The sequence below is a fragment of the Parasteatoda tepidariorum genome, chromosome 3 (assembly GCF_043381705.1).
Source record: "Parasteatoda tepidariorum isolate YZ-2023 chromosome 3, CAS_Ptep_4.0, whole genome shotgun sequence".
NCBI lineage: Eukaryota > Metazoa > Arthropoda > Arachnida > Araneae > Theridiidae > Parasteatoda > Parasteatoda tepidariorum.
The window spans coordinates 84,899,100-84,925,445 of record NC_092206.1 but is presented as its reverse complement, the minus strand read 5'-3'; the positions used below and the strand labels follow the sequence as shown (position 1 = coordinate 84,925,445).

Below are 26,346 nucleotides of genomic sequence, written 5' to 3'. Positions count from 1 at the left end.
TCTTTTTTAAAAAAATCTTATAGAGACAGGTAAACAGACCAGTGAAAATGTTTATGAACTAATAATAATTTTATTTACTTTGGACTAATGACTAAATTTTAGTGCACGAAAGAAACTTTCAGCAATTAGGTTATCTTCTAACAAAACTTGGCTTTACTTTCAAACAAAATATAGTATAAAACTAGGCCAGGATAAAAAGAAAAAACCACAGAAAAAAAGAAAGGTGAAAAATCTTGAGAATGAAGGAAGTACTTCATGTCTTTAAGATAAAAATTGAATTTTATTCAATAAAAAATACTTAAATTTTTACTTTAATATTAAATTATATTAGTAAAATATTAAACATTATACAATTTTTGAAATGGTTTGCCATTTTATTAAAGTTTTGTACATTAAACTGCTACACCCCATCGAAAATTAGCTTTTGACATTCAAAACATCATCCTTATTTTTAATCCATTTTAACAAAATAAATTAAACTTACAAATAGGCACACATTATAAAACAGAAAAGGATATTTCAGTTATAATTTAATCAAGAAGCAGAGCAATTTTTCAATAAACTTCAAAAATATTTTTTTGAGAGATAAAATTTGGTTTAAAACTTCAACACAAGCATTTAATTTGATGTAAAGTTTAATACAGCAATAACTATAATAGAAATAAAAGTTTAAGACAGATTCCGGTGAAGAAAAATTTGAAAACAAGTTTCAATGTTTTAATACAATTATTTTTGTCAATATCTATTTAATGTTAAATAATTTCAAAACATTAATTTTGATAAACATTATAATCTTTTGTGTGTTCCTTGAAGACAAGGATGATTAAGCATCCATCTTCTATACTCAGAGATGGCTACTAAAAAATTTGCAAAAAACGAACAAAAAAAAAACTTACTTCAGGACTTTGACAAGTTCGGGACAAGTCTGAAAATAGAAAAAAAAAAAAAACAATTATTTTATGTTACGTAAATTAAAATACATAATCACATTAACTTTAAAAATCAGAGTAATCTTAAACCAAGTCATCACATAAAAACTCTTTTAAAACATTTATAAGTTTATTTTCAAAAGTCGAGTAAAAGTTCATTTCCTGACCATAGATCTATATTAAAGTTGTTTACAACTTCATTATTTCAGAAATATAATTAAAATAATATTGAAAAGAAAAGCTATTTATATTTTGTAAAAACTTTTTATATTCTGAACAAGTATGGAAAAAAAATTTATTTCATACTCTTTGAACTCTATCTTTGCAAACAAGAAAATAAATTGCTTAGACTATTTTTTATTTACACCAAAACTTCCATTGAAGTCAAAACCAAAATATAATTCACAAACATAAGATAATAAAGATAAGCATTCACTTCTTTCTAAGCCCTGTGCTAGAATTTCTTCGGGCTTTCTGCGACATACCTCTCTTAATATCTTTCTGCAAGATATTTAAAAATAACAACCATACATGTTACTAATTTAAAGTAATAGAAGCGTTAACTTCAAAAGAATTAAATAAAACTTGGATCAAATAAAATAATTTTTTTAAATCGAATATGTGATTTTTTTTAATTTTAATATTATGGGCGATATTCTCACATTTTGTAGAAAGATAACACACTAATTATTTCCTTTTTGGCATTTTATAATTCATCATCACATTAAAAAAATAAAATAGTAAAATCAGTAACAGTAATTGCAAAAAAAAAAAAGAAAAAAGAAAAAGATAGATGATGAAATTACGTGAACCAGATTCTTCAAAACGGGGTTACTAAATGCGTGTTTTCATTTCGAGATTTAGTTGTTGTGATAAATATCGGATTTTAAAAGCTATGTGAAAATCAGTAGTAATAACTACATGAAAAATTCAAACGAAAATTTCCACAGGGAAGAGTTTTTTTTTTATTTCATTATTCTCCAATGAGAATAAAAAATCACAAGCATTTTTTTTCCCACTCCGATGCATGAGAAAGGCATATTTTGAATATAAATCTGAAGAAAAGATAAAATGTTTTGAAAAATTCTGCAGAAAAGAAAGTAAAATCTTTTGTTTCCCAAAGGAAAAATCCTTCTGCAATAACTCAGTAAACATTTTGCAACAATGTCACCATAATTCTGCCACTGTGTTTCTAAGCGATTTTGTGAAAAAATATTTAAGAACAAAAACCAAATTTTATTTTCAGTTTTGAAAAGAAAAATTTTTTTTATGCCTAATATAAAACATAAGTTAACACTTACATAAAAACCAAGTAAAAATTACCATAAGCACAAACATACAAGCTTATAAAACAAACAACTATTTAGGTATTATACAGTAGTACCTTTACTCCAGTAATGTCAAAGCAAAGTATCATTATTATTTTGAATTAACCTCTTCAATTTAAATGAAATACAAAACTTACACAGCTTCAGATACTTAATTATTTTTGTTACACAGGGAAATATTTTCGACAAATTAATAACTGAGCAACTACTACTTCATAATTTTTTGGTCATTCATAATATTTGTTACACCTTATTACGTATGACATTTTGTAGTCCTATGTTGTTCAATACATTCTATACTCTTTAGCTATACTATTCTAAAAAAAAAAAAAAAAAAAAAAAAAAAAAAAAAAAAAAAAAAAAAANAAAAAAAATCAAAATTGAAGTAATTTTTTTTTTTTAATGATTCGTCCATTTTTGTCACAAATGGAGATATGTGAAATTGAACACAGTTAATACATTCCTTTTAAGAACTAGTTAAACTTTTTAAACATTCTGAAAAAGCAAATAATTGTTAATTGTAAATGGTTTAATGCACTTTATAATGGTACATATTCTAGGCACATGTTGCAATTAAAAAAATGAAATTACATAAAGTTGCAAAATAATTGGACAGCTTATTTTTCTCAAGAGTTTCCAGCTTCACATAGTAATTTTTTACAGAAAACTATTTTCTTAAAAATTTACTAAATTTTGTAAAAAATCACAAGTTTGATATTTAAAACTCATATGAAGTTGCAAAAAGTAAAATAGCATTGAATGAGTATTTTTTAAGCCACCTTTATCAAAAAAAACAAAAAAAAAAACAAAAAAAAAACAGAAAATACAAAATTAACATATTCATCGGTTAAAGAGATAGTTTTAACTAATATTTTGAGTAAAAACTAACTACTATATCAAGAAAAAGTTAAGCATGTTAATAAATTTAAATACTTTTTCTTTGAACACTATATCATTATTAAATGAATGAAAAAAATAAGGGATATTACTGTTGATGCTTGGTCAGCTTGATGATTAATCTTTACATCTTTCACAGCACCACTATTTTCCAAAAGTATCTCAACGTAGAACATGTCATTAAAAAGGTATAACTCAGGAGTTGGATAGCGGTTAGAAAACTTTACCCTGAAAAATAAGAAAAATATACTGAAGTCACAGACTATGATCAGAGAAATATAAGGCATAGACTAAACTGAAGTAAAAAAAAATGACTAATAGATAAACTAAAGCTTTAATCATTAAGAACCTTATAATGTAACAATACTTTGACAATTAAATAATTTAAGTAATTAGAACAGGTGTTACTCACCCTTGAACTTGTCTACTAATGCTTTCTAATCTTTCAATCATGCTTCGCAGAGAGGTAACTATTAAAAAAAAAGAAGATTTAAACCAAATATTAAATTGAAGAATGTTTTTGAAAATGCAAAAATGTTTAATATTAAAATTGGTTATAATTATTACCTTTAATGGATTTTTGTAAAGTGTCCAATACTTTCTGCAACTGAGAACGGTCACTAGCATTCATCAAATGGCGTTTTTCCTTTGAATGAAAAAGACAGCAATTTGGTTTTTTGTATTTTTCTGATTTTAATTTATTATTATTATTTTGCAATTGTGAGAGAGAATGATTTTTTTCTTTTTGAATAGACAAGCTTATTCATGTTTTTTTTAAATTAAAACTGTAAAATTTATTCCATACCTTTAATGAACTAGAACAAAATAAAAAGTAACTCATAGAATAAAAATTAAATATTTTATTTTGCATTATAATATTAATTTGAAAAGCATCATGGAACATGCAACTCAATCACTATAGATAGACACTGCTAAAAATAAGCATTTTTTCAAACCTTTTAGAACACAGAAGAATATATATTTATTGAAATTGTTATTAAAATAGGAAATAATTGAAGCACAAAAACTTTAATAAGATGACATTTTGAGTTGAATACAAATTTTTCTTTTTTTGATATAAAATTAAGAATTTTTTTTTTAATAAAATGAAATGTAATAAAATGTTAAAGGTGTAATGAATTTTCCAATTATTTGATAAGACTAGTTTGAACTTAATATAAATTAAAACATTTCGCAGATTTTTATCTTAAAACTCATTGAAAATATGTAATAAAAATTCTACAAGCTATTTACCTTAAAATTTTTACTTTGAGTTTAAATTTTAACTCAAAGGCAAACTAAGTTTTAAATTAAAAGTTTAAAAAAAAAAATTTCTATATATTTTACTTAAAACTATTTAAAAACACAATATTTTCTTAAGTGAAAGGCAAAAGAAAAAGACAAATTAAAGCTAGGTCTGAAATTAGAATTGCATAAAAAAATTATTTAAATGTTAAAAAAATTTAAAAGTTACTTCAAATATTAGTAAAAGCTTTTTTCTTTTTTTGCCCTATTTTAGAAATATATACAGTAGAGAACCGATTATCCGGAACGATTGCTATTCCGGATAACTGATTTTTCCAGTTTTCTGAATCGCTACAAAAAAGCCGTTTTTTCAGTGTTAAACCTAACTAAAAAAAAAAAATTTGGGGAAATAATCTTAAAAATAAGAAAAAACGATGAGGTAATACACTAATGATTATTTCTGAAATGATGGTAAGGTAAACATATTACATATTTCATAAAAGAAAGAAAAATCCTAAAATCTTCTGAAGAAAAAAAAGTTTTTATTTAAAAAATTGCGGGAAAATTTATCGAATTTCATTCCGGTTTTCTGATTTCCGGATAACGGGTTCTGTACTGTACATACATTTACAATCATAATTTATTATAACAAACTATTTACTCACTTTTCTAAAGTTATAACTATAAGAACTTTACGAATTAAGGTAGTCATACATCAGATAACCTCTAGGAAATATATCTTTGAAATACTTCAGTAGTATTAAAGCTTAAATTTACTCTCAGTTTGACTTAAATTTGTATAGAAAAATTGTATATTACTGATGTCTATACATAATAAAAAAGAATGTATTAAATTATTATAACAAAAATAATAAAATATCACAAATATAGCTGATATTGTTCAAGGAAATTGTAGCGCAAAATCAGTTGGTTTATAAAGGTCTTAACAGACTCATAGAGGAATACAGAAATAAAACATTTAAAAGTTAAAATTTTAGATATATCCTCATATGTTAAAATAATTCTAATTAGTCAGTATAAAATATGGCACTTCTTTCATTTAATAATTATGATATACCTTTTACCAAAAACAGCAAAAATATTCAATAGTTGGTGAAAAATAACTTGTTTCTAAAAAGTTATGTTTCTTTTAATTAAACAAACTCTAAAAATAAAATATAAAGTGCTATTAGTAAATAATTTAGTTCCATAAGTTCTAAATTTACACAAATGAAAGGTATGGTTAAATATTAGAGAACAAATATTTAAAATAACAACATGTTATACCATTACTGCAACTCTCAAAGACTTTGACATCTCCATCCATGATCGATACTGACCAGCTTTAGATTTCAGTTTTTCCATTAAAGTTTCCAATGAACTTTCTTTTACTGGTTCAGGACAAGGTGCCTCTGTAAGGATGAAGAAACTTTAGGATAAATTAACATATATAATAATGTTTTACAGGTGAAATCTCATAAATATAAAAATAAAATGTAATTTTTATAGTATTGATAATTTTGCCACAAAACTAAGAGCTTTCAGATAACAAGAATGAAATAAATGAACGTAATAATTCAAAAATTTATGATTAGCCATTTAAAGATCTGCCATCATTTAATTACCTCCTCTAATTATACCCAAACATGTTATATTGATAGTAATAACACTATAGAAAAATAACTTATCAACATAACGCTTCATAATAACCCATAGTGCAATAGCAATGCAAAGCGAAAATTTCAAATTGTTAACCCCATTATTTACAATTATAAAACGCCGTGGTAAATAGTAATTTTAAAACTCTCCTATAAGATCTCATTAAATACTAATACATTAATTACATTACATTAATAATATACTTTTACTACAAGCTTAAATAAAAAAAATTTACACAATAATTAAAAGAAACATTGTGTTTTATTAGTTCTTACATAAGAGATTTAAAGATATAATTAAAGGATTTCAGGGTGTTAAATTCTTTCCTATAACCTGACAATTCTCATGGATGAGGAATTAGAATACAAATTTATTTAGATCTAATAAATCTAATACTTGTAAAAAAAATCAACCATACAGGAAATATTAAACTATATTTACTGGATAATAACATTTATAATAATATGAATATGACAATATCACATGGGATAAATAAAGGCTAATAAGAATAATAAACAAATTACAAAAGCCATATGAGTAGGATATGACTGCAAAATATTTAACTGAATGTTGATTTATGCTAATATAGTCATGGGACTTAAATAAATTAGTATAAAATGTTGTTTATATTACAACCATAAGAATAAAATGTACAATTTTTAACGGAGTTATTTGGAAGTTTATCTAATATATACAAATTAATATCCTTAATAAAAATCAGGATGAAAGAAAAAAATACACTTACCTATTATTGACACAAAAATTAGTTTAACTAAACCAATTTGAAAATCAACCGAGTTTATCAGAAGAGTTAGCCGTCTTTTGAATTAACTTTAGTATTGTATAAGGGTTTCTTGAGTAAAAATTAAAATGTAAACACAGAAATTAACTTAACGTTTTAATCTATTATTTCAACAAATCGTGTGAAATAAATAAATCGTACAAATATATGTTCAATTAAATATGAATTTATGGCATAAAACATAACATTATTAATATAATTAAATTTATAAATATAAAATGATCACAACATACCAACTACAGGGACGATTACTTCAGGACTTACAGCTTCTTGTGCAGCCATGGTAAACATCAAGAGTAGAAATAACTACAAATAAAAGCAATCAAACATTCCTTATCCTCACGTTAGCGGACTTTAAATAGATACAGGATAAATATTAATAAAGAAGAGAAGTCATGTCAGTTGCTTTTCCTATCGCAGACATTAGCCAGCGCCAGAGATCCACACACAAACTACAGTGGACATTTTAAGAAATTGCTACATTGTTGCCAATCTATGTCAGTTAAATAATGGGTTTGTAAATATGTTTGTATCTGTGATTTTTTAACATATTTATTTCTAATAACTGTTACTTTAATACTTGTTACTTTACATTTAAATCTACCAACCAACAAAATCTTGTAACTTGCGGTGACACAAAATTGTAATAAAAGGATAATACAAAATAATAATAATACAAACAGTGCCGGAAACTCTCTCAGAGATGCCACGACATTTGAAAATTAGGTACATTTAGGCAAAAAGGATTTATATACATTCGATCAAGTGTCCACAGAACTAGTGAAATGTAATGAAATTCACTAGAGCATTACTTGATATAACTCATAAAAAGTAGCCATTCGTAATTGAACTCATACCACTCATTGAAGTCATAAAGTGTAAAAGAAAAGTTAAAGAATTGAGTAAAGAAAAAATGGTCATAAAGTAGGGTTCCCGAGATAAGCAACGCTGTTTCCAGGCTCTGGATGGTTGACGAAAATGTACTGTGAGTTCCAACTGAAATTATCTCAGACATTCTAAAATGAGAGTTCCGAAGTGGATTGATCGTAAAGAACCATTGGGACATCGAAATAAAGCATCACTGTCTGCGGTCAATAAGAGGGTGGGTGACCACTTTGATCAGCCTACGTTGGGACTGAGGGTGAGCGGTATCGATCTTCGTTAAACTGTTTTACAGCAAACAGCTCGACTTCGCGTGTAAGTTGTAGGGCTACCAACGCAGGGGAGCCATCCCTTCTGCAGTGCAGAGGATCAAAATTGTAATGGATTGTCTTCTAAATCATCCTCAGGGATGTTTCCCAGACTTTTGACAATAGTCCATTGTGCAGTTCTAGTGCGACGTAAATGAAGTACCTAGCTAATTAATTAAATTAAAAATTATGGAAATCTCCCTATCCACTCTATTCAACAAATATTTTCCCTTTCAAAAAATTGTTCAATCAGATTAGCGTGAAATCAGGGCCCACCCAAACAGTATTCATTTGGTCGATGACTTTCTATAAGGTGAAGTTGTGACACCAGACCTAAACCCTACAGAGCATGTTTGCTGTGACATTCGCAGTCCATGTTCACCGTAACATTGCCTAAAACAACGCAGCTAAACGAGTTGGGCCCATTGCCGCAGGAACTCTTAAACTGTCTATAAATTTAAAAGAATAATTCATATTTTCTGTTAAGCTTTTTTTTTTTCGTTTTGTAATCATTGTTTCATGCCATATGGCAATATATCATAAGTTATTATGTTTTTTTGGGGCCAATTTAAGTTTTAGGTAATGTAAGAACTTGAAATTTCCCCATAGCGTGGCATTGCATAGTTAAATGTGTTGAAGTTAAATTTCAATTGTAAATAAACAGATCATTATGAGAAAAAGAAATATTTTAATAAAGATTATAACATAAGACAAACTTAGACGAAAAAAAGAAAAGAACACTTCTATTGATATATTTTCTATAAATTAATAATAATAAGTTGCCAAAATCAAACGAACAAAAACAAGGCAATGCATCAGTCAGACTGCATCAGTCAACAACCTCGATTTTCTGATTTCATCAATAACCTCCGGTCCTGGTACTTTATATTCTTTCACTCCCCCTTACCAGGGCACGGGAATGATCACTACACATATACACAATATATCACAGTTATTCTATAAAACCTAACTGAGTCCTCAAACTATTGAGTACTTTCTTCGAAATGTTTTTTGTTAAGAGGTCAGCTACATTATCTCGTGAATTAATATATTGAAAGTCGACAATTCTTTGATCTACATTGTCCCGTATGAAATGATACCTAAGATCTATGTGTTTACTCCGATCAGACGTAGTTTGATTTTTAGCTATGAACATAGCTGCCTGGTTATCAACATTTATTAGTACTGGAGGTGGTACAAACATTTCTTTACCGAGCTCAAACAGTAAACTCTTTATCCACAATACTTCTTTGGTGGCATGGGCCATCGCCAGGTATTCAGCTTCTGCGGAAGACAATGCAGTGCAATGTTGTTTTTTACTGGACCAAGACACCGCAGCACCCCCAAGAATGACCACATAACCACTAAATGATTTTCTGTCAATGCAATCTGCTGCCCAGTCTGCATCGGAAAATACTTCTAGCTTCTTTCGAGTTTTTCTATATGTCAAACAAAGATGTTTTGTTTGTTTAAGATACCTGAATAAGTGTTTGACACTTCGCCAATGGTTTTCAGAAGGTCTTTCGTTAAACTGGCTCATATAAGTTGAACTATAAGCAATGTCAGGGCGAGTACCACAGGCAAGATACAGTAAACTGCCTATCGCCTGCCTGTATGGAATTTTGTTCGATGTTTCTTTAGTTTCCTTCCACTCAGCATCGGTTAACTTATAGTGTTTAACACTTGGGTCTAAGGGAGTTGATGCTCCTCTGAGTAAGATTGCATCAAAGGTCTTCAATACTTCTTCTACATAGGATGTTTGGTCTAAGGTTAAGGATCCATCATCATACCTTTTCACTTTCATCGATAAAATTTCACTTACTTCTCCAAGATCTCTTGCTCTATACTTTTGTTTAAACTTAAGTTTAAACATGTCTATGGCTTCTGAATTTCCAACAATAAGCATATCATCAACATATATGCCAAGGTAAAGTGTTTTATTTGGATGATAGTAAATGCATGGATCACTTTTAGAACGTGTTAATCCAAAATCTCTCAAAAAGGTGTCGAAACACGTATTCCACTCTCTTCCAGATTGTTTCAATCCTGGGTAGTGCCAATAAGATCCTGATAGATTTTAATTTGATCACGGGAGAGAATGTTTCTTGAAAGTCAATTCCAGGAACTTGCATGTAACCTTTAGCTACCAGTCTAGCTTTAAATTTATCACAATCTCCTGTCTCAGCTTTCTTTTTCCGAAATATCCATCTAGAACTGATAAGCTTGACATTTGGTGGTTTGCTAACAAGCTCCCACGTTTGTGCACAACGTAAGTTTTTAATTTCTTCATCTATGGCCTTTTGCCACAAATTTGCTTCTTGTGATGTTAGAGCCCCTTCCAATGTTACAGGGTCCCTATGGAATTGCTTTGCATTTTCAGAACATGCTTCGTTTGCCTTGTAAAGTACATAATCTTGCAAGTGTGCAGCGGTTTTAATAGCTCTTGTGCTTCCTCTGGCAGAATCACTTCGACAGACTTGATTATTTGGATCTTCTTGATCATGCTCTAGCTAGTTGGACTCCTCTGTCATTTCAACTTGTTGGTAAGTCTGATCTCCACAAACATTATTTTGGGATTAATCTTGGCTGATGGCGTTTGTGTCTGGATTCTGATCTATTTCTTCTGGCGATGTTTCATGTAGTTCAGAATTTGGATGTTTATTTGATTTTTCATCACTTGAGTTCATATTGTCTGTGTCTTCATTTTCAATAAATAAGGAAATCTTATCTTCATAGGGTCCTTCTTTGGTCAATTTGAAAGGGAACGCATCTTCTTCAAAGAGCACATCTCTGCTGATAAAAAACTTTTTTCTTTCTGGATCCCAGAGTTTATATCCTTTGATACCACTTGGGTACCCAATATGGATACATTCTATAGCCTTTGGGTCAAATTTGTTCCGCCTTTGAAATGAGCGTGTATGGCTCCAGACCCGACATCCAAAAACTTTCAAGTGATCCAAGTTCGTTTCTTTACCTGACCATAACTTTTCTGGCGTACTTCTTCCAATTGCAGTAGATGGGCGTCTATTTCGGAGATAAGATGCTGTGCACACAGCTTCAGCCCAGAATTCTGGCTTTGCTCCTGATTCTATGAGAAGGCATCTGGTAATGTTGATCAAAGTCTGGTTCATCCTTTCTGAAATTCCATTTTGTTGAGGGGATTCCGGCACAGTTAGCTGCCTTTGAATTCCATATTTAATAAGATAGTTGTCAAAGTTTTGTGACTTAAACTCACCTCCATTATCACTTCTCAAAATTTTTATCTTTTTGCTGTGAAAATTTTCAGCCATTCCCTTGTATTCATCAAACTTCACTATGACTTCATCTTTAGTTTTGATTAGATACACTGTAGAGTAACGAGAAAAATCATCGGTGAACACAACAAAGTAATTTGAGCCTCCCAGTGACGNCTGTCTTTAGAATTAACTTTAGTATTGTGTAATGGTTTCTTGAGTGAAAATTAAATGTAAACACAGAAATTAATTTAACGTTTTAATCTATTATTTCAACAAATAGCGTGAAATAAATAAATCGCACAAAAATTTGTTTAATTAAATATGAATTTATGGCATAAAACATAACATTATTAATATAATTAAATTTATAAATATAAAATGATCGCAACATACCAACTACTGGGACGATTACTTCAGGACTTACAGCTTCTTGTGCAGCCATGGTAAACATCAAGAGTAGAAATAACTACAAATAAAAGCAATCAAACATTCCTTATCCTCACGTTAGCGGACTTTAAATAGATACAGGATAAATATTAATAAAGAAGAGAAGTCATGTCAGTTGCTTTTCCTATCGCAGACATTAGCCAGCGCCAGACATCCACACACAAACTACAGTGGACATTTTAAGAAATTGCTACATTGTTGCCAATCTTTGTCAGTTAAATAATGGGTTTGTAAATATGTTTGTATCTGTGATTTTTAATATATCTATTTCTAATAACTGTTACTTTATTACTTGTTACTTTACATTTAAATCAACCAACCAACAAAATCTTGTAACTTGCGGTGACACAAAAATGTAATAAAGGGATAATACGAAATAATAATAATAATAATAATACAAACAGTGCCGGAAACTCTCTCAGAGATACCACGACATTTGAAAATTAGGTACATTTAGGCGAAAAAGGATTACATATACATTGGATTAAGTGCCCACAGAACTAGTGAAATGTAATGAAATTCACTAAAACATTAGCTGATATAACTCGTAAAAAGTAGCCATTCGTAAGTGAACTCATACCACTCATTGAAGTCATAAAGTGTGAAAGAAAAGTTACAGAATTGAATAAAGAAAAATTGGTCACAAAGTAGGGTTGCCGAGCTAAGCAACGCTGTTTTCAGGCTCTGGGTGGTTGACGAAAATGTATTGTGAGTTCTAATTGAAATTATCTCAGATTTCAGACATTCTAAAATGAGAGTTCCAAAGTGGATTGATCGTAAAGAACCATTGGGAGATCGAAATAAAGCACCACTGTCTGTGGTCAGTAAGCGGGTGGGTGACCACTTTGATCAGCCTACGTTGGGACTCATCGATCTTCGTTAAACTGTTTTACAGCAAAGAGCTTGACTTCGCGTGTAAGTTGTAGGGCTACCAAAGCAGGGGAGCCATCCCTTCTGCAGTGCAGAGGATCAAAATTGCAGTGGCACGTCATCTAATCATCCTCAGGGATCTAGTGCGTCATCTAGTGCGAAGAAAATGAAGTACCTAGCTAATTAATCAAATTAAAAATTATGGAAATCTCACTATTCACTCTATTCAACAAATATTTTCCCTTTCAAAAAATTGTTCAATCAGATTAGCGTGAAATTAAAGTGAAATCAGGGCCCACCCAAATAGTGTTCATTTGGTCGATGACTTTCTATAAGGTGAAGTTGTGACACCAGACCTAAACCATACAGAGCATGTTTGCTGTGACACTCGCAGTCCATGTTCACTGTAACATTGCCTAAAACAACGCAGCTGAACGAGTTGGGCCCATTGCCGCAGGAATTCTTAAACTGTCTATAAATTTATAAGAAAAATCTATATTTTCTATTAAGCTTTTTTTTTCCGCTTTGTAACCATTGTTTCATGCCCCATATTAATATATCATAAGTTATTATGTTTTTTGGGGCCAATTTAAGTTTTAGGTAATGAAAGAACTTGAAAATTTCCCATAGCGTGGCATTGTATAGTTAAATGTACACTGAAGAAAAAATTTTGTAAAAAAAAAATAAATCATTTTATTTTGTTTCCATTACACTTGGGATTTTTCTGATATCCTTTATTGTTATCAATTAATTAAATGATAACGCCGCAATTTTATTAGAGGAATTTTTCAAAAAAATCTTGCAATCAAGACTACTATGATGATAAATATCCTTTTAAATTTTTTAGGTATATCTGATAAAAATGAAAAAGGTGATGGGACCCTTAAAGGGAAAACTATATGAGAAAAATTTTTTATTCAGGAATTGATTTTTAATTACGTTACATGAATTTGGTACCCCGCTGATGCATTACTCAACTTCTTTTCCTCCCTTCATATATGCCTCCGGTTATAGTTAATACTTATTTAATATTAGAGATAAATTTTGGCCTCTTTTTTCTCTTCTTCTTTTCATCTTGATAGCCTAGAATTAAGGAATGAACAGGAAGAGGTGTAGTACTTCAATTCTAGGTGCTCTTTTCTTCCACTCTAATCCGTATTTTTGCATAAACGGGCTTCGAACGCGATCATCAAGCTCAAATTTTCTATTTTATCATTTAAAACTACATAGTTTGAAATGGGATAAAAATTAGCATATTTTAGTTCTAAATTTTTACCACCTTATAGCATAAAAGAATGAAAAATAATAAATAATTAAAAAAAGGAATTATCGTTAAATAAACGAATTTTCTAAATGCGACTAACATTTTTTTGATTGGATTCGCACTATAAGTTCCCAGAATATGGTGAAATACGCAATAACTGAAATAACAGTAAGTGGACCAAAATTTCGACTGCTCTCCTGACTATACTATTTGGAGCATATATTTCAGTTTTGCTACTACATACTTCGATAGTCCAAATCGATCGGAATTCTAAGAAAGCTTATTCGGAGAAAGTCCATTTTTGTGTCTGATTCCGTAACTATTATTGGTTAGAGTTAATTAATTAGCATATTAGAGGTTACCTTCTAGAACTATTTAGATTGACTCTTAGTATTTGAAAATCCGATCATTTTTGAACAAAAGTTGATTGTTTTTTTAAGCACTGTAGGGGAGAGTGGGGTCAATTGTAACAGGGTACGATTGTAACAGAGCAAAAATTTCGAGTGTCGGGTTCTAGATTTGGTTCCTAGGTGGAGCACAAGGTGTATTTTATTAATCTACATATACACCCCTGCTGGCAATCATTTTTATTTACTTTTGAGAGAGTTACATCACAAAAGATATTTTCACACTACGTAAGTACTTTTTTTGGTATTAGAATATTATATTGTAACAAAGTAATTTTGTTTAAACAAATAAAAATTATTAACCGAATATGTAAGTGGACACCTTAATTAACATTTCAAAAAAAAAAAAAGATTAGTTTTGCTAATTAACTAGCATTGTTTTTAACAAATGAAGCTGAAATGGCGTCTTGGGGACAATTGTAACAATAAGTAAAGGGACGATTGTAACAGCTGAAAATAAATAATCTTATGTTTACAAACCATTACTTAACTCTTTAAGAACCACCAATAGTTTCCTATATCATTTATATTATGTTGCATGTGCATTATTTTATTTGTCACCTTTCACAGCATAAATTAAAATTTTTAACCCCTTAAAGTTAAAAGTTTAACCCTTTAGGTCTCTGCTCATTATTATTTTTACTCCTAAAATATCACTACTATTTTGATCAATAAAAAAATATATCACAACTATGATAATATGTATAATTAACTATGTTTTAGTTGAATTTATGAACTGTTACAATTGACCCCGTAAGTGGGGACAATTGTAACAAGTGCACGACTGTCAAAAATCGTTAATAACTAATATAATAACATTTAAAATAAGGTATTTATTATTTTTTTTCTAGTAGATGATAGTCTAATTTTCTCGTCTGTCAATTAATGCTAATAATATTTCGGATTTTTTGTTAGTTAAAAATAGTTAAGTTAAAAATATTACAATTGACCCCACTATTACCTACATGATATTTTTGAATGATTTATAATATAAAAAAATAATCAAGAATGGCAAATAATCCAAAAAAGTGTTTGAAATTTAAATTTCGTTAACACCTCATGAATGAATGATTTAACTTGCACCGAGCGTGAATACAATTTTTATTACATATTCGTACAAGCATTTACAGATTTGCAGTATCACGAAAGATTAGCGGATCTTCGTTCCAAACGCATACTTCTCAGGATGTACTTTTCTTATATCTCTTTTTACTTGATAACCTTTAGGCCTTACCCACAAAGAAAAGTCTTTCATGTCGCCCTCGTTCAGAGGTAGATATCTCTGGTATATCTAATTAGATTAAATTAAAGAAATATATTAGGCTAACATGAGTAAAAATGTTTTTTTTCTTTCAAAAAAATCACATGAAATGTAGGAATATGCATGTTTTATCAAATCATAAAATTGAACGCTTGTTAAAATACTTTGTCTGCTAATTAAGGCATCTGACGAGTTTCGACAACTTTTTTTTAAAAATATTAAACTAAAATTTTAAAAAACTAGTTTATTTGTATTATTATTCTATGTAAAACTTATAAAAATAGCAACGGAAAAAAATTCTTATCATTATTATTCTTTTAAATAACCATTTTTAGAAAGAATGGAACTTTTTCGCATATACGCTAAACACTGTAAAAAAATTTCTTTCGCCTAAAACCAAAAATCCTTTGAGGATTTCATTTAGAAGGCTATCAGCTGTGTTTTGATCTATTATCTTAAGTGCATATACTACTGAGTTAGGGATCAATGTAGTTAAAAAAAAAAAAAAAAGAACAAATTAAAAAAAATTTCTGCACGTAAGATAACATGCATAAAAATTAAATTCTACTTTTTTCTCTTAGTTCGTAGTTTAAAACATGTGTGCTATAATCATAAGCACTCGCGACAAATTGTAGACAATTATTTTAAAAATAACATGAGATATCGTGCTTAAAGTGGTGTAAAATGTGAAAAAAAACCTGATTTTTGCGCATTAAAGATCTTAAAATCATCAGTCTCTTCATTGTTATCACCTTGCACAAAAACAGCTATAGCTTTGTAAATAATTAGAGTACAAACAAAAGCAAAGTATATTTACAAAGCTACGAGGACACAGGGACTCTAAACTTACAATAAACTCAATTAGCCAAACCCTTCTTCACATCAATATTCGATCTTAACATTCCTTTAGCTCGGACGAATATCTCTAATTCTGCAGGAAGACCACCAGTTTTATTGATGTCAGTTGGTATTATTTTATTCATATCTAATGCCCAGAATGAAAAAAAGAATCTGAGCGATCAACACGCTTCGCCTCTCACGGTTTTTATTTCTAAATTTATATCCTGCTAAATATCTTTTATAAGAGAAATTTTTTCTCCTATATAAAACTAAAATTAATTAATCTATTTCAATTAATGAATTAATATTTGAAAAAACTGTATTAACGTCAAGTGCCATCCACTACTAGTTTTAAAAAAATTACTTGACCTTGAGAGGATGAATAAAAAGTATTTTATTAGCGACTGAAAATTTGACCAAAATATATAAATATATAGAGAGAGAATGTGAACTAATAGCAGGAATTGAAAAAAATATACATATTTGTAGCATTTAGACCCCCCTCCTCAGTAATGTGGGTGCCCTAGGACTGGGCCTATCTGGCTTTATGGAAAATAAGGCACTGGACACCAGTACATTCCATTTATTTACTTTTTCACTTTTCCACACCATTCATAACCATCTAGTACGTGGTTTACCTCTCTTTCTTTTTCTCATAGGCTTGTAATAAGTTACTATTATTATTTTGATAGAGTTGTTTCAGCTATATGACCAACTCACTAATTTTATTAATTTATGTCGATAGACCATATTTATGCTGAGTGATGTCAGCATTCCTTTTTGAATGAAAAAATAAGCTATTTGGAACCACATATTTGAATAGAAATTACCAGTTAAATATGCTCACAGGTACACGTTAATACATAAAAGAGTTTATAAATGAAATGCATCTTGCTTGCATCATAACAATAATCTGATGAAATGACCAGCCATAACTTATCACACGAGAGTAAATTACACATTATGCTGGGGACAAATAAGATGAGACTATTGTATAAGCCGTTATTAGAAAAAAATTAAAATAATTATTACGTTATTCACCAGTGAATTATTTTTTTTTTCTATTTGTTGTATTATCTACTGAGCGAAAGCTTAAGATTTCTAGTGATTTTTGTTGTTATAATTATTATTAATAATATTTCGCTAAGTAATCCCGTAGCAGAAGATAATAAATTTCGTCTTCATGTGAACATGACATTTTGTGGCAAAGGATTATAGTTACCCCAAGTGTTTTAAAGTTACTCGAAGTTGCCTTTTCAATCTGTGTTTCAACTGCTAAAGATACGTATATGCTTTTCATAAATAAACTGTATATGCAATTTTATATGATAGCCGTCGTTGAACAGCCAACCTAATTTTGGTTTTACAACTACTAATGTTCAACTCCATAGCCTTGTAATTTTGAACCCAATCCAGATGACAAGAAAACTCCTGGATCAAGTATTGGGAGAAATTTCGCCATCGTAGAGGAAACTAACCAGCATTTGCGGTATATAGAGAGGAAAATCAAGAAAACCTTACACGGTCAGTCTCACATCAAGGGGACTTTAACCCATGATCCGTTTACCACTGAGGATATCTTACGTCTGTACTATGGTTGGTACGAGCCGAGTGCGGAATTCGTATCGAACAGTTATCCCTGGGATTCGAAATAAACCATAGGTATGAGCCACCACGGCTCATATATGCAATTTTAAAAAATGTCAACCAATTCAATCAAAATAAATTATGTCATTATGGCTAAAAAAAATTTTTTTTTGAGTGTGATATGTTACTTTGTTTTGCACGTCTGTGATAACATGATTTAAACATGATTTAAAAATAACAGAAAAATGATTAATGCTTTCGGGATAGCAACATGAATAAAGTTGCGATGCTAATGTTTTGCAAACTGTAAGACTGTTTTACATTCTGGTAAAAGGAATTGTTAATCACTATCAGCAAAATTCAATTATTTGTTATAAATATTTACACGAAAATGGTGAACAGAAAAGTATGTATTTTAACTCAAATGTTAATTTGCGAGTCTTGATGCGCCTAGTTTTTTTCAGGGCAACTTTACTTGATTGAAATTTGTAAAACAAATTACGCAAGTGACTTTCAATGGTTTTACATCCAGGAGACTGTGAAATACACTGTTGGAGTAGTACTTTATTTAGTCGCACTAGAGTTGCACAATGGGCTAATGGCGATGGTCTGGGAAACATTCTTGAGGATGATCCGAAGACATGCCATCATAATACCCCAATGGCCTACGCGGGAAACTAGGCATTATATAATAGTGCAGTTCAACGAGTATCGATGTCGCATAGCTTCGGTCCCTTCGCAGGCTGATCAAAGTGGTCATTCACCAGCTTACTGACCACAGCAAGTGATTCTTGACTTCTGTGATCCACTGAAAACCGTGTCTTGCGATCATTCCACTGTGGTCGTTATCACCACCGTGTGGAGATAACACCACCACCGTCGATTGATTTTAGCTTACAGATGTCTTAAACATCTGTAAGCTAAGTAGAACATTTCAAAAATATTATTCATTAAATTGAGAATTCTAAAATGACTTACATCCACAAACTTATCTTTTTCTTTTTCAGTCGAAAATCCATGAAGTAGAATATTTACTAAAGCACTTTTGGCATGTAGGACGGCTGCCTTTTTAAGTTGCGCTCTCATATCTTGTTTAGCTTGATGAGCCTAAAAGAGGTCAGAATAACAATGCTAAATAATCAACAGTATCAAAGGGGTTTACCATAAAAAAATTGCAGAAGTATTAGAGTTTATAAGTTAATTTTGATAAAATTTTATTCCAAAAAAGAGCTAAAGTCAATTTTATTTCAAAAATTATTTTTTAAATAAAAAATGTCTGACAATCAGTTCTAAAACAAAATTAAGCAGAAAAAAAAATCAACCAGGGAGATAAACCGCAGTCAAAATTCGCTAGAGAGTTACTACAGCAAATGGCAACACTTTATATATATATTCCCGGAATCCCCAGAAAAGCTTGTGTTCTTCGACAAAAATTCCCCTAATTATCATTGACTTTTCCTTGCTGATCTTTCATTCAAATAAGCATATAGATTACATATGTGTTTACGAAATGAGTGTTTTGTAGCAGGATCATTTTATTTATTTATTTTTGCACTCGCTTAAATACACGCGTTATATACTTACTCTGTTCATGATGTAATCTTTCAATTCCACTGTGCAAGATCTTCTCATTTCCTTCACTTTGTCTTTAGGGAACTTCATTATTGGCAGTGGAATCCTACCTTGATGCATTTGATTTATTATCTGTTGAATTTCAGATTGAAGATCTGTACGTTCTTTTAATTTCTTCTTAACAGAAATCGGAATCACAGATTTCGGCTGATGATCTGAAAGTTTTGAATGGACTATCAATATTTTAGAAAGTGAGAACAATAACAGAAAGTAAAGTACAGGTAACCCAAATTTGAATCTCGGCTGTGCATATGTTAGTACAGGAACCATTCCTGGCCCACGTTGACCATGAATTGACATAGAGATAAACAAGTGGTAGTGTTTACAGCATCACGAAGACTTTATTGATGTTGAACAATGAAGTGTGATATTGTTTTCCGTTTCATCTAAAGTGAATGCGGGTTAAGTTCATTTAGAATTTTCCCAATAATGCTGAGTAAAAAAGGAAAAAAGAAGAAAAGAAAAACTGTTCCTCAACTGTGACAATAAGCATACTTATAAGTGTGGTAAAACTACTGCTTAGAACAATCAATGATTCTTCGATAGCAGGAAAAAATCAACACATTTTGAATAAATCGAAATACATAGATTATCTTAAAGAATGGCTAGTAACAGACGTTGAAGAAACTGTCGCTAAATGAGATGTGAAAAGATTTTGAGGTTTTACTTTGGGCGTAACATAAATGTTAATTTGAGACACTTTTTGTCATACTGTAGCTTTATTTATCGAAGGTTACAAAACGAAAATTGGAAAATAATTGTCATAATTGATTTTTTTCAGCAGAGAGGAATTCCATCAGTTTCTATTTTAAGAGAGAAGCAATATGATTGATTTTAATCAGTTACATGTTTATGATGTCCATGTAAAAAAACTGATAAAAATATTTTGCATTTCCAAATTCAGTATGAAACATAAATTATTTTTAAACAAAATGAAAAAAAAGTGCTTTCGGACCACAAATGTAGTTTAAAAAAAAAAACAGACTCAGAAGCTGTTAAACGAGTATATAAGTATTAACTTTAAAAACTCAAATAGGAAAAAAAAATCAATCCGAAAATCATACATGAAATATTTATTATGCAATGCAAGGAATATTTGCATAGTAGACGCAAAGGAAAATGACTCAACTTCTTATAGTTTATGTTGGCCCTACCCTTCCATTTTGCAATCTAGTTTTAAATATTGAAACGTGCCGTAATTCATATCGTTCATTGAGACAGAAGAAATAATTTTGCTGTACTCAAATTAGTGTATGAAAGAAGGCTAGGATTTAAAATGAAAGTTGCCATTTTAATAATACTTACCAATAAGAGGCAATGGATATTTGCTTTTCTTCCATTCTTTATAAAGTTTTCCTTGTTTAAATCTTGGTACAAAAGGTACAGGCTGAGCGTAGGGCGAGCCAGTTAGGTCAAATAAGTGTTTTAAATTTAGAGATGCTTTCAGTTGCTTTTCTTCCATTTCTGCTTCACTAAGAGCTAAAAAGAACATTTTACACAGAAAATAATAGAAACTGTACAAAATTAATCTCTTATTAAAAAGTGATGTATAATTCAGTGCTTTCATAAAAATAACTCTTTATTCTAGGAAAAAGTAATTCTTTGTTCCTATAAAAAAATTACTTTCGGTACAATACTAATGATAAACAAATAAAAACAATGTTATTAATATATTAAACACATAAAATAAATACATATATTCAATTGTGTGTTTCAATGTTTTTGTTGCAGTGTTGATATTGTAGCCAATGCTGTGATGAGGTAAAATTCCAGTTGAAAGAAGAAAATTGTTATAAATATGTAATGTTTAAGAAATAAATGATGTCAAGAATTACTTTCAGAGTTAAAAAATAAATATTTTGACATAAAAAAATTCTAGAAAAAAAAAATTCATCATGTAGCTTCTATGAAAAACAAGCAAACAAAAAAAAACTCTATTATCTAAGAAAGAATTATTAATTTTATTATTTTTTTTTATTATTTCTATAATTTTAAAATTCAGAATATAAACATCAGCTGGATGTGTTTGGTTCTAGTTTATAATAATATTTGGAGAAAGTTACATTTTTTCTTTAATGGTATTCTTACATTTTTCGTATTTGGTTTTATGTCGCCGGAACTTTTACTTATGAAAAGCTTACTCGCAAATTACATTTACGAAGACTTTTTTTTTTTTTTACATCGAAAACAAAAATAATCTGGATTGCATCTCAACAACTGATTTTGGGTACACAGGAATACATTTCGCATGAAATGGGATTCATTACTGAATTCTGTTGGTATACCAAGACGCGTCTGCTTTAAGCCATAGTGTTGCACCTTCCATAAAGTTGTACCTTTTCTAGTGCATTAACTTTAACCGAAGAATATACATAGGAGAAGAAGGCTTGCTTCCGTAGACATAATGTAAACCAGATCCCCAAGTATTGGTGTGGTCTCTGTGTGTAAAGGAAGAAACAATATTTAGAGGTGCAGCAGAGGTTCTTGAAGCGGATTTCCACCCTCCTCTCCTTCCAACCACTACAGGGGTTGGGGAGAAGAAGACAAGTTTCTTCTTTTTATTTATTTATGGTTTGTTCTACATTTTACACTATTGATAAACGGTACTGTACCGTTAATAAAGATATTCCTTTGAGAAACCATTTATTTCATCCACGTTGATTGAATTTTCTAAAACATTTTGACACAGAAAGAGAGAATACAATGATGGTTGGCGGGAGACAGTGTACACAACCATTTCTATTGGCCCAACAACCGGTTCACAGGTGACGTACCTCCTGACAGTCACTTTGCTTCTTATGCGCATGCGCTGGATTTTAGTACATACTATGCTCTTTTAAATCTGAGTATGTTGCTCATCTTGGAAGTTGTTTTTCTGATCGAGCATACCGAACAGAGCAGTTTCCCACGTTTTAGTTACCTATTCTAAGAGCTAGACTTATTCTTCTTTCTATATTGTTCGCTTTAACTATGGTGTAATTTATGTAAAATGAATGACTTTCTTAAAAAGAGTGCTTGCTTTATTTCATGGTATAGTTAATATAGTTAAATTTGAAAGTCAATATGACTAAATTAAGGAAAAAAAAAACGAGAATTAAACTTACTATCGTACAAAGGTGACAAAATAACAAAGAATTTTAAAGTTCGTCTTAAAATGCATCGAGAACGCCTTTCCATCAGTGTATATCAGTGAAATCAAAATAAAAGCTTCAAGGTAACTTCAAAATATATTCAGTGTAAAAAAGGGTATCTTGAAATCGAGCAAAAATACATCAAAATAGCTCCGAAACAGATAATAGTCGAATTTGTAAACTCCATGTATTCATAATTGAAGCAACATGCACTCATTATTGAGCAAAATGCATGTGGAGAGAAAAATGTGTGAGAGAGATATTCGTTACCTACCTGCAGGATTCGAACCAAGGACCTCCGGTTTCGTTGTAAGATATGCTTTAATCACAATAGTTGTAACCTCAGTCCAGGGATAGTTAGTAAATTTTACATAGTGCCTGCCACAATGACACATCATGAAATACAAATTTCTAATTTCATTGGTACAAAGAGTTGCAATTTGAGAAATATAGTCCCAATAACTTAGTCAGGAGATCAGTAATTTTAATTTGACTGATTGCTCATTCATCTATATCTTAAAAACTTTCAAGCGAGTGAAACGTATGGTGCGTCATTGCGGCGGCAACTATAAGGTTTTGGCTGGGGTGTACTACAATTTTGGCGGTTAGAGCAGTCTACTACGAACCCGAAAGTCATTAGTTAGTTCGAATCCTGCCATCCGCCAATGGACATCTCTCTCACACATTTCGCTCACCGCATGGATTTTGATCAATAATGAGCATATGTTGTTTCATTTCAATAGAATGTCATCAATATGGGGTTTTTAAATTCGACTATTCTGTGTGTAGGATCGATTTGGACACATAATTGCTCTTTTTTGTGAAACCCTTTTATTACAGTGTTGTAAATTTACCATCAAGTCTAGTAGCTTCCAAATGGTGATGCAGCACCGTTGATTTTCTCCTCGTAGTCTGTGTGTAGAATCTTGCGATGTCTTCCACGCTGGTAATCAAGACATAATTTGCGATGGCAGACAGAATAAGAGTTTGGCGAGGTGTGGCGACTTTAGAAGACACAGTTTCGTCTACGTCTTCTGCAATCACAGTTTTATACATTATAATATCTGGTGCAGCACTACATAATACACATTATTACGTGTTAAAACTATTGCATAATAATATATTAATAGTTTTTGTTTAATTAGGCGATAGTTTATTAATTTTAGGCTACCCACACCAACTCTTGTCTTTGCTTCTCATTTCTCTCTTTTTTTCTCTTTAAAAGTCGATATTTTGTACAAAAAATAAACAAATAAAAATAAAGATAGTTTTGTGTACAATTATTAGAATTTGATGCAAGAGCATTTCGTTAATATGTAAATCGTAAGGAAATTAACGATTACCTGGTTAAGTAAAATAATCAACTGTACTTCTAAAAAAATTAACTTACGGAATGCGTAAATGTTAAGAAGAAGTAAATGAGAAGTACTTTTGCTCGTTAAAGCGTCTTAATTCATTGTAATAGTTCAAATAGAGAATGGTTCTTATCTATCATGAAACAAATTTTTAGTAGTTTTAAAAGTTTCAATGTGAATGAAACTTTTAAAATTTCTATAATATTTTATAATTATAATATTTTTTTTCAAGGATTATATTTGTAACTGGAAACGTGCTATCTCTCTCTCTTCTTACATTACTTTCGACAACAACTGAAGCTCGAGCTTTTAAAATAAAATCTTGAGAGAGAGATAAATTTTCTCCCAACAGTGGACGCTCATTACTTAAAGCAAAAAATTGAGAAACATTTGTAAAATAGCACTTAAATATGAATAACTTTCGAACAAATTGGTACCTCAATGAAGTTCAAAAATAAAAGAAATGCCTTTTTATCACGCTCAACTCCGTAGTTGCATTTCCACGGACTGCAGAGTGGTCCACATGGAACTTTTTACTACAACTTTAATAATTAATAATTTTCGAATTAATTATCGATTTATTTTTGTTTTATCATACTTCTTGTGCACTTTTTTACACACCTGCGGTATTTTAAGTTTCTATGTCTTCTAGTTTTTGCGCAGCAAGCAAAAATTGTAATGCTAAGTTATACACCCAAAAACGCGGTGGTGGCTTTTACGAATTCTTTCATGCAGAGAGAAATTTTGTTTTTTTCCCCATTTTTGAATTGGAGTGTATTCGTGCAATCGATCTAATAATAAAGACTATCACAATAATTATCCTGCTTTACTCGTAATTTTAAAAAAAGGTACCTCATATTAGAACCATTCCTTCATTAATTCACTTGGTTTTCGTTTAGAAAACGCATTTCATCTCTCACGGCAAAAGAACATAATTTAGAAAGATTAGTTGTACATTGTGCAAAATAAAAAATAGATCGCCCTGAATAACTTTTGATGTAATGATTGAATATTCTTCACTTTCTAAGGAGTTAATATTAATGGTTTGAGGGAGTGACCTTAAATATACTAATTAATTAATGTAGACGATATTTTAAGTTACGAAATCAAAGATAAAAATGTATTTTTTTCCGAATAAACAGGCCTTGTTTTCGACGGATTTCTGATCTACAAAATATAGGGGGTAATCGCAATCTGGAAATTATGGTCCCCATAGCTTGGTTAGGCGAATGGTCCTAAGTTTCGACCTATTTTTTTCGCCATGTCTCAAGAACTTTTTAAGCGAATTGAAAATTTTTTTTCACACAATTATAATATACACCGAAGAGCCATTACATTATGAACACCCTCCATCTATAACAATGGGCTCTCCTAGGTTTTCATGGCTTTTCGCCCAGAAAACAATGCCCCATGAAAACGATGTGTTCATGGGGCACATTAGGACCCATAATCCTTATAGAACAATCCCTGACGTCTGTAAGCTACTTGAAAATAGTTGAAGACCAGGTTCACCATTTATGGCAACAGTTTTTCCTGCGGGGATGGTGTTTACCAACAGGATAATGCACCATGTCATAAGGATCGAATCGTCGAGGAACATTCCGGTGACTTTCAAGTCACGTCTTGGCCCCCAAATTCACCTGACCTTAATCCAATAGAGCTACTTGGAAAACCAAATTGTGCTGCCACGCTACCCCCTCGCAATATGAGGGAATCGCAGTACCAGTTGGTGAGCGCTTGGTACCAGGCTTGCTTGATGCTTGGTTTTAATATTACACGCAAACAACTCAACGTAGAAGGATGGTAGACATTGGAAAACGATTAACAAAATATTAGTAACTAAAAGCAATTAAAATCTGCAACGTAACCATACCAGTTGGTAAAGCCATTCAAAAGATGTAAGGGAAAGTTCAATCTATAACAAAAGGTTTCAGAAATTGAATTTAGTACTATCGATTCAGCAAATAGTAGAAGAAATACGATACAAATCGATGCGTCCGTTCTTGAGACTATTGTATACTATGCCTAGGCATTCTATAGAATGCCGGATTTCAAACTTTGCCGGTAGCATATTAATTGTATTGATGTAATTTGCTTTGGCTATATTAATACATTATATATATACATTATGACCACCCTCCATCCATAACAATGGGTTTTCATGGTTTCTCGACCAGTAAAAATGTTTTCATGGGGCACATTAGGACCCATAATCCTCATAGAACAATCCCTGACGTCTGTAAGCTACTTTTTGATGATTAGTACT

At 30.6% G+C, this 26,346-nt stretch overlaps 2 protein-coding genes across 2 annotated transcripts in view; both read right to left on the bottom strand.

Annotated features, from left to right (window-relative positions):
- LOC107436834 (Mediator complex subunit 1) overlaps positions 1-7,356 on the bottom strand; it is a 29,675-nt gene extending 22,319 nt beyond the window's left edge. The window contains exons 1-6 of the mRNA XM_043047419.2: positions 7,094-7,356; positions 5,687-5,811; positions 3,722-3,800; positions 3,567-3,624; positions 3,247-3,382; positions 897-925 (exon numbers count right to left, since the gene is read on the bottom strand). Of these exons, the coding sequence (XP_042903353.2) occupies positions 897-925; positions 3,247-3,382; positions 3,567-3,624; positions 3,722-3,800; positions 5,687-5,811; positions 7,094-7,151 (485 nt within the window). The 5' untranslated portion in view covers positions 7,152-7,356. The remainder of the gene's footprint in view (positions 1-896; positions 926-3,246; positions 3,383-3,566; positions 3,625-3,721; positions 3,801-5,686; positions 5,812-7,093) is intronic.
- An 8,002-nt stretch (positions 7,357-15,358) lies between these two features.
- Positions 15,359-26,346, bottom strand: part of LOC107445174 (uncharacterized) — a 90,782-nt gene continuing 79,794 nt past the window's right edge. Inside the window, exons 6-10 of the mRNA XM_016059518.4 lie at positions 23,580-23,759; positions 20,900-21,073; positions 19,547-19,749; positions 18,941-19,069; positions 15,359-15,565 (exon numbers count right to left, since the gene is read on the bottom strand). Of these exons, the coding sequence (XP_015915004.3) occupies positions 15,425-15,565; positions 18,941-19,069; positions 19,547-19,749; positions 20,900-21,073; positions 23,580-23,759 (827 nt within the window). The 3' untranslated portion in view covers positions 15,359-15,424. The remainder of the gene's footprint in view (positions 15,566-18,940; positions 19,070-19,546; positions 19,750-20,899; positions 21,074-23,579; positions 23,760-26,346) is intronic.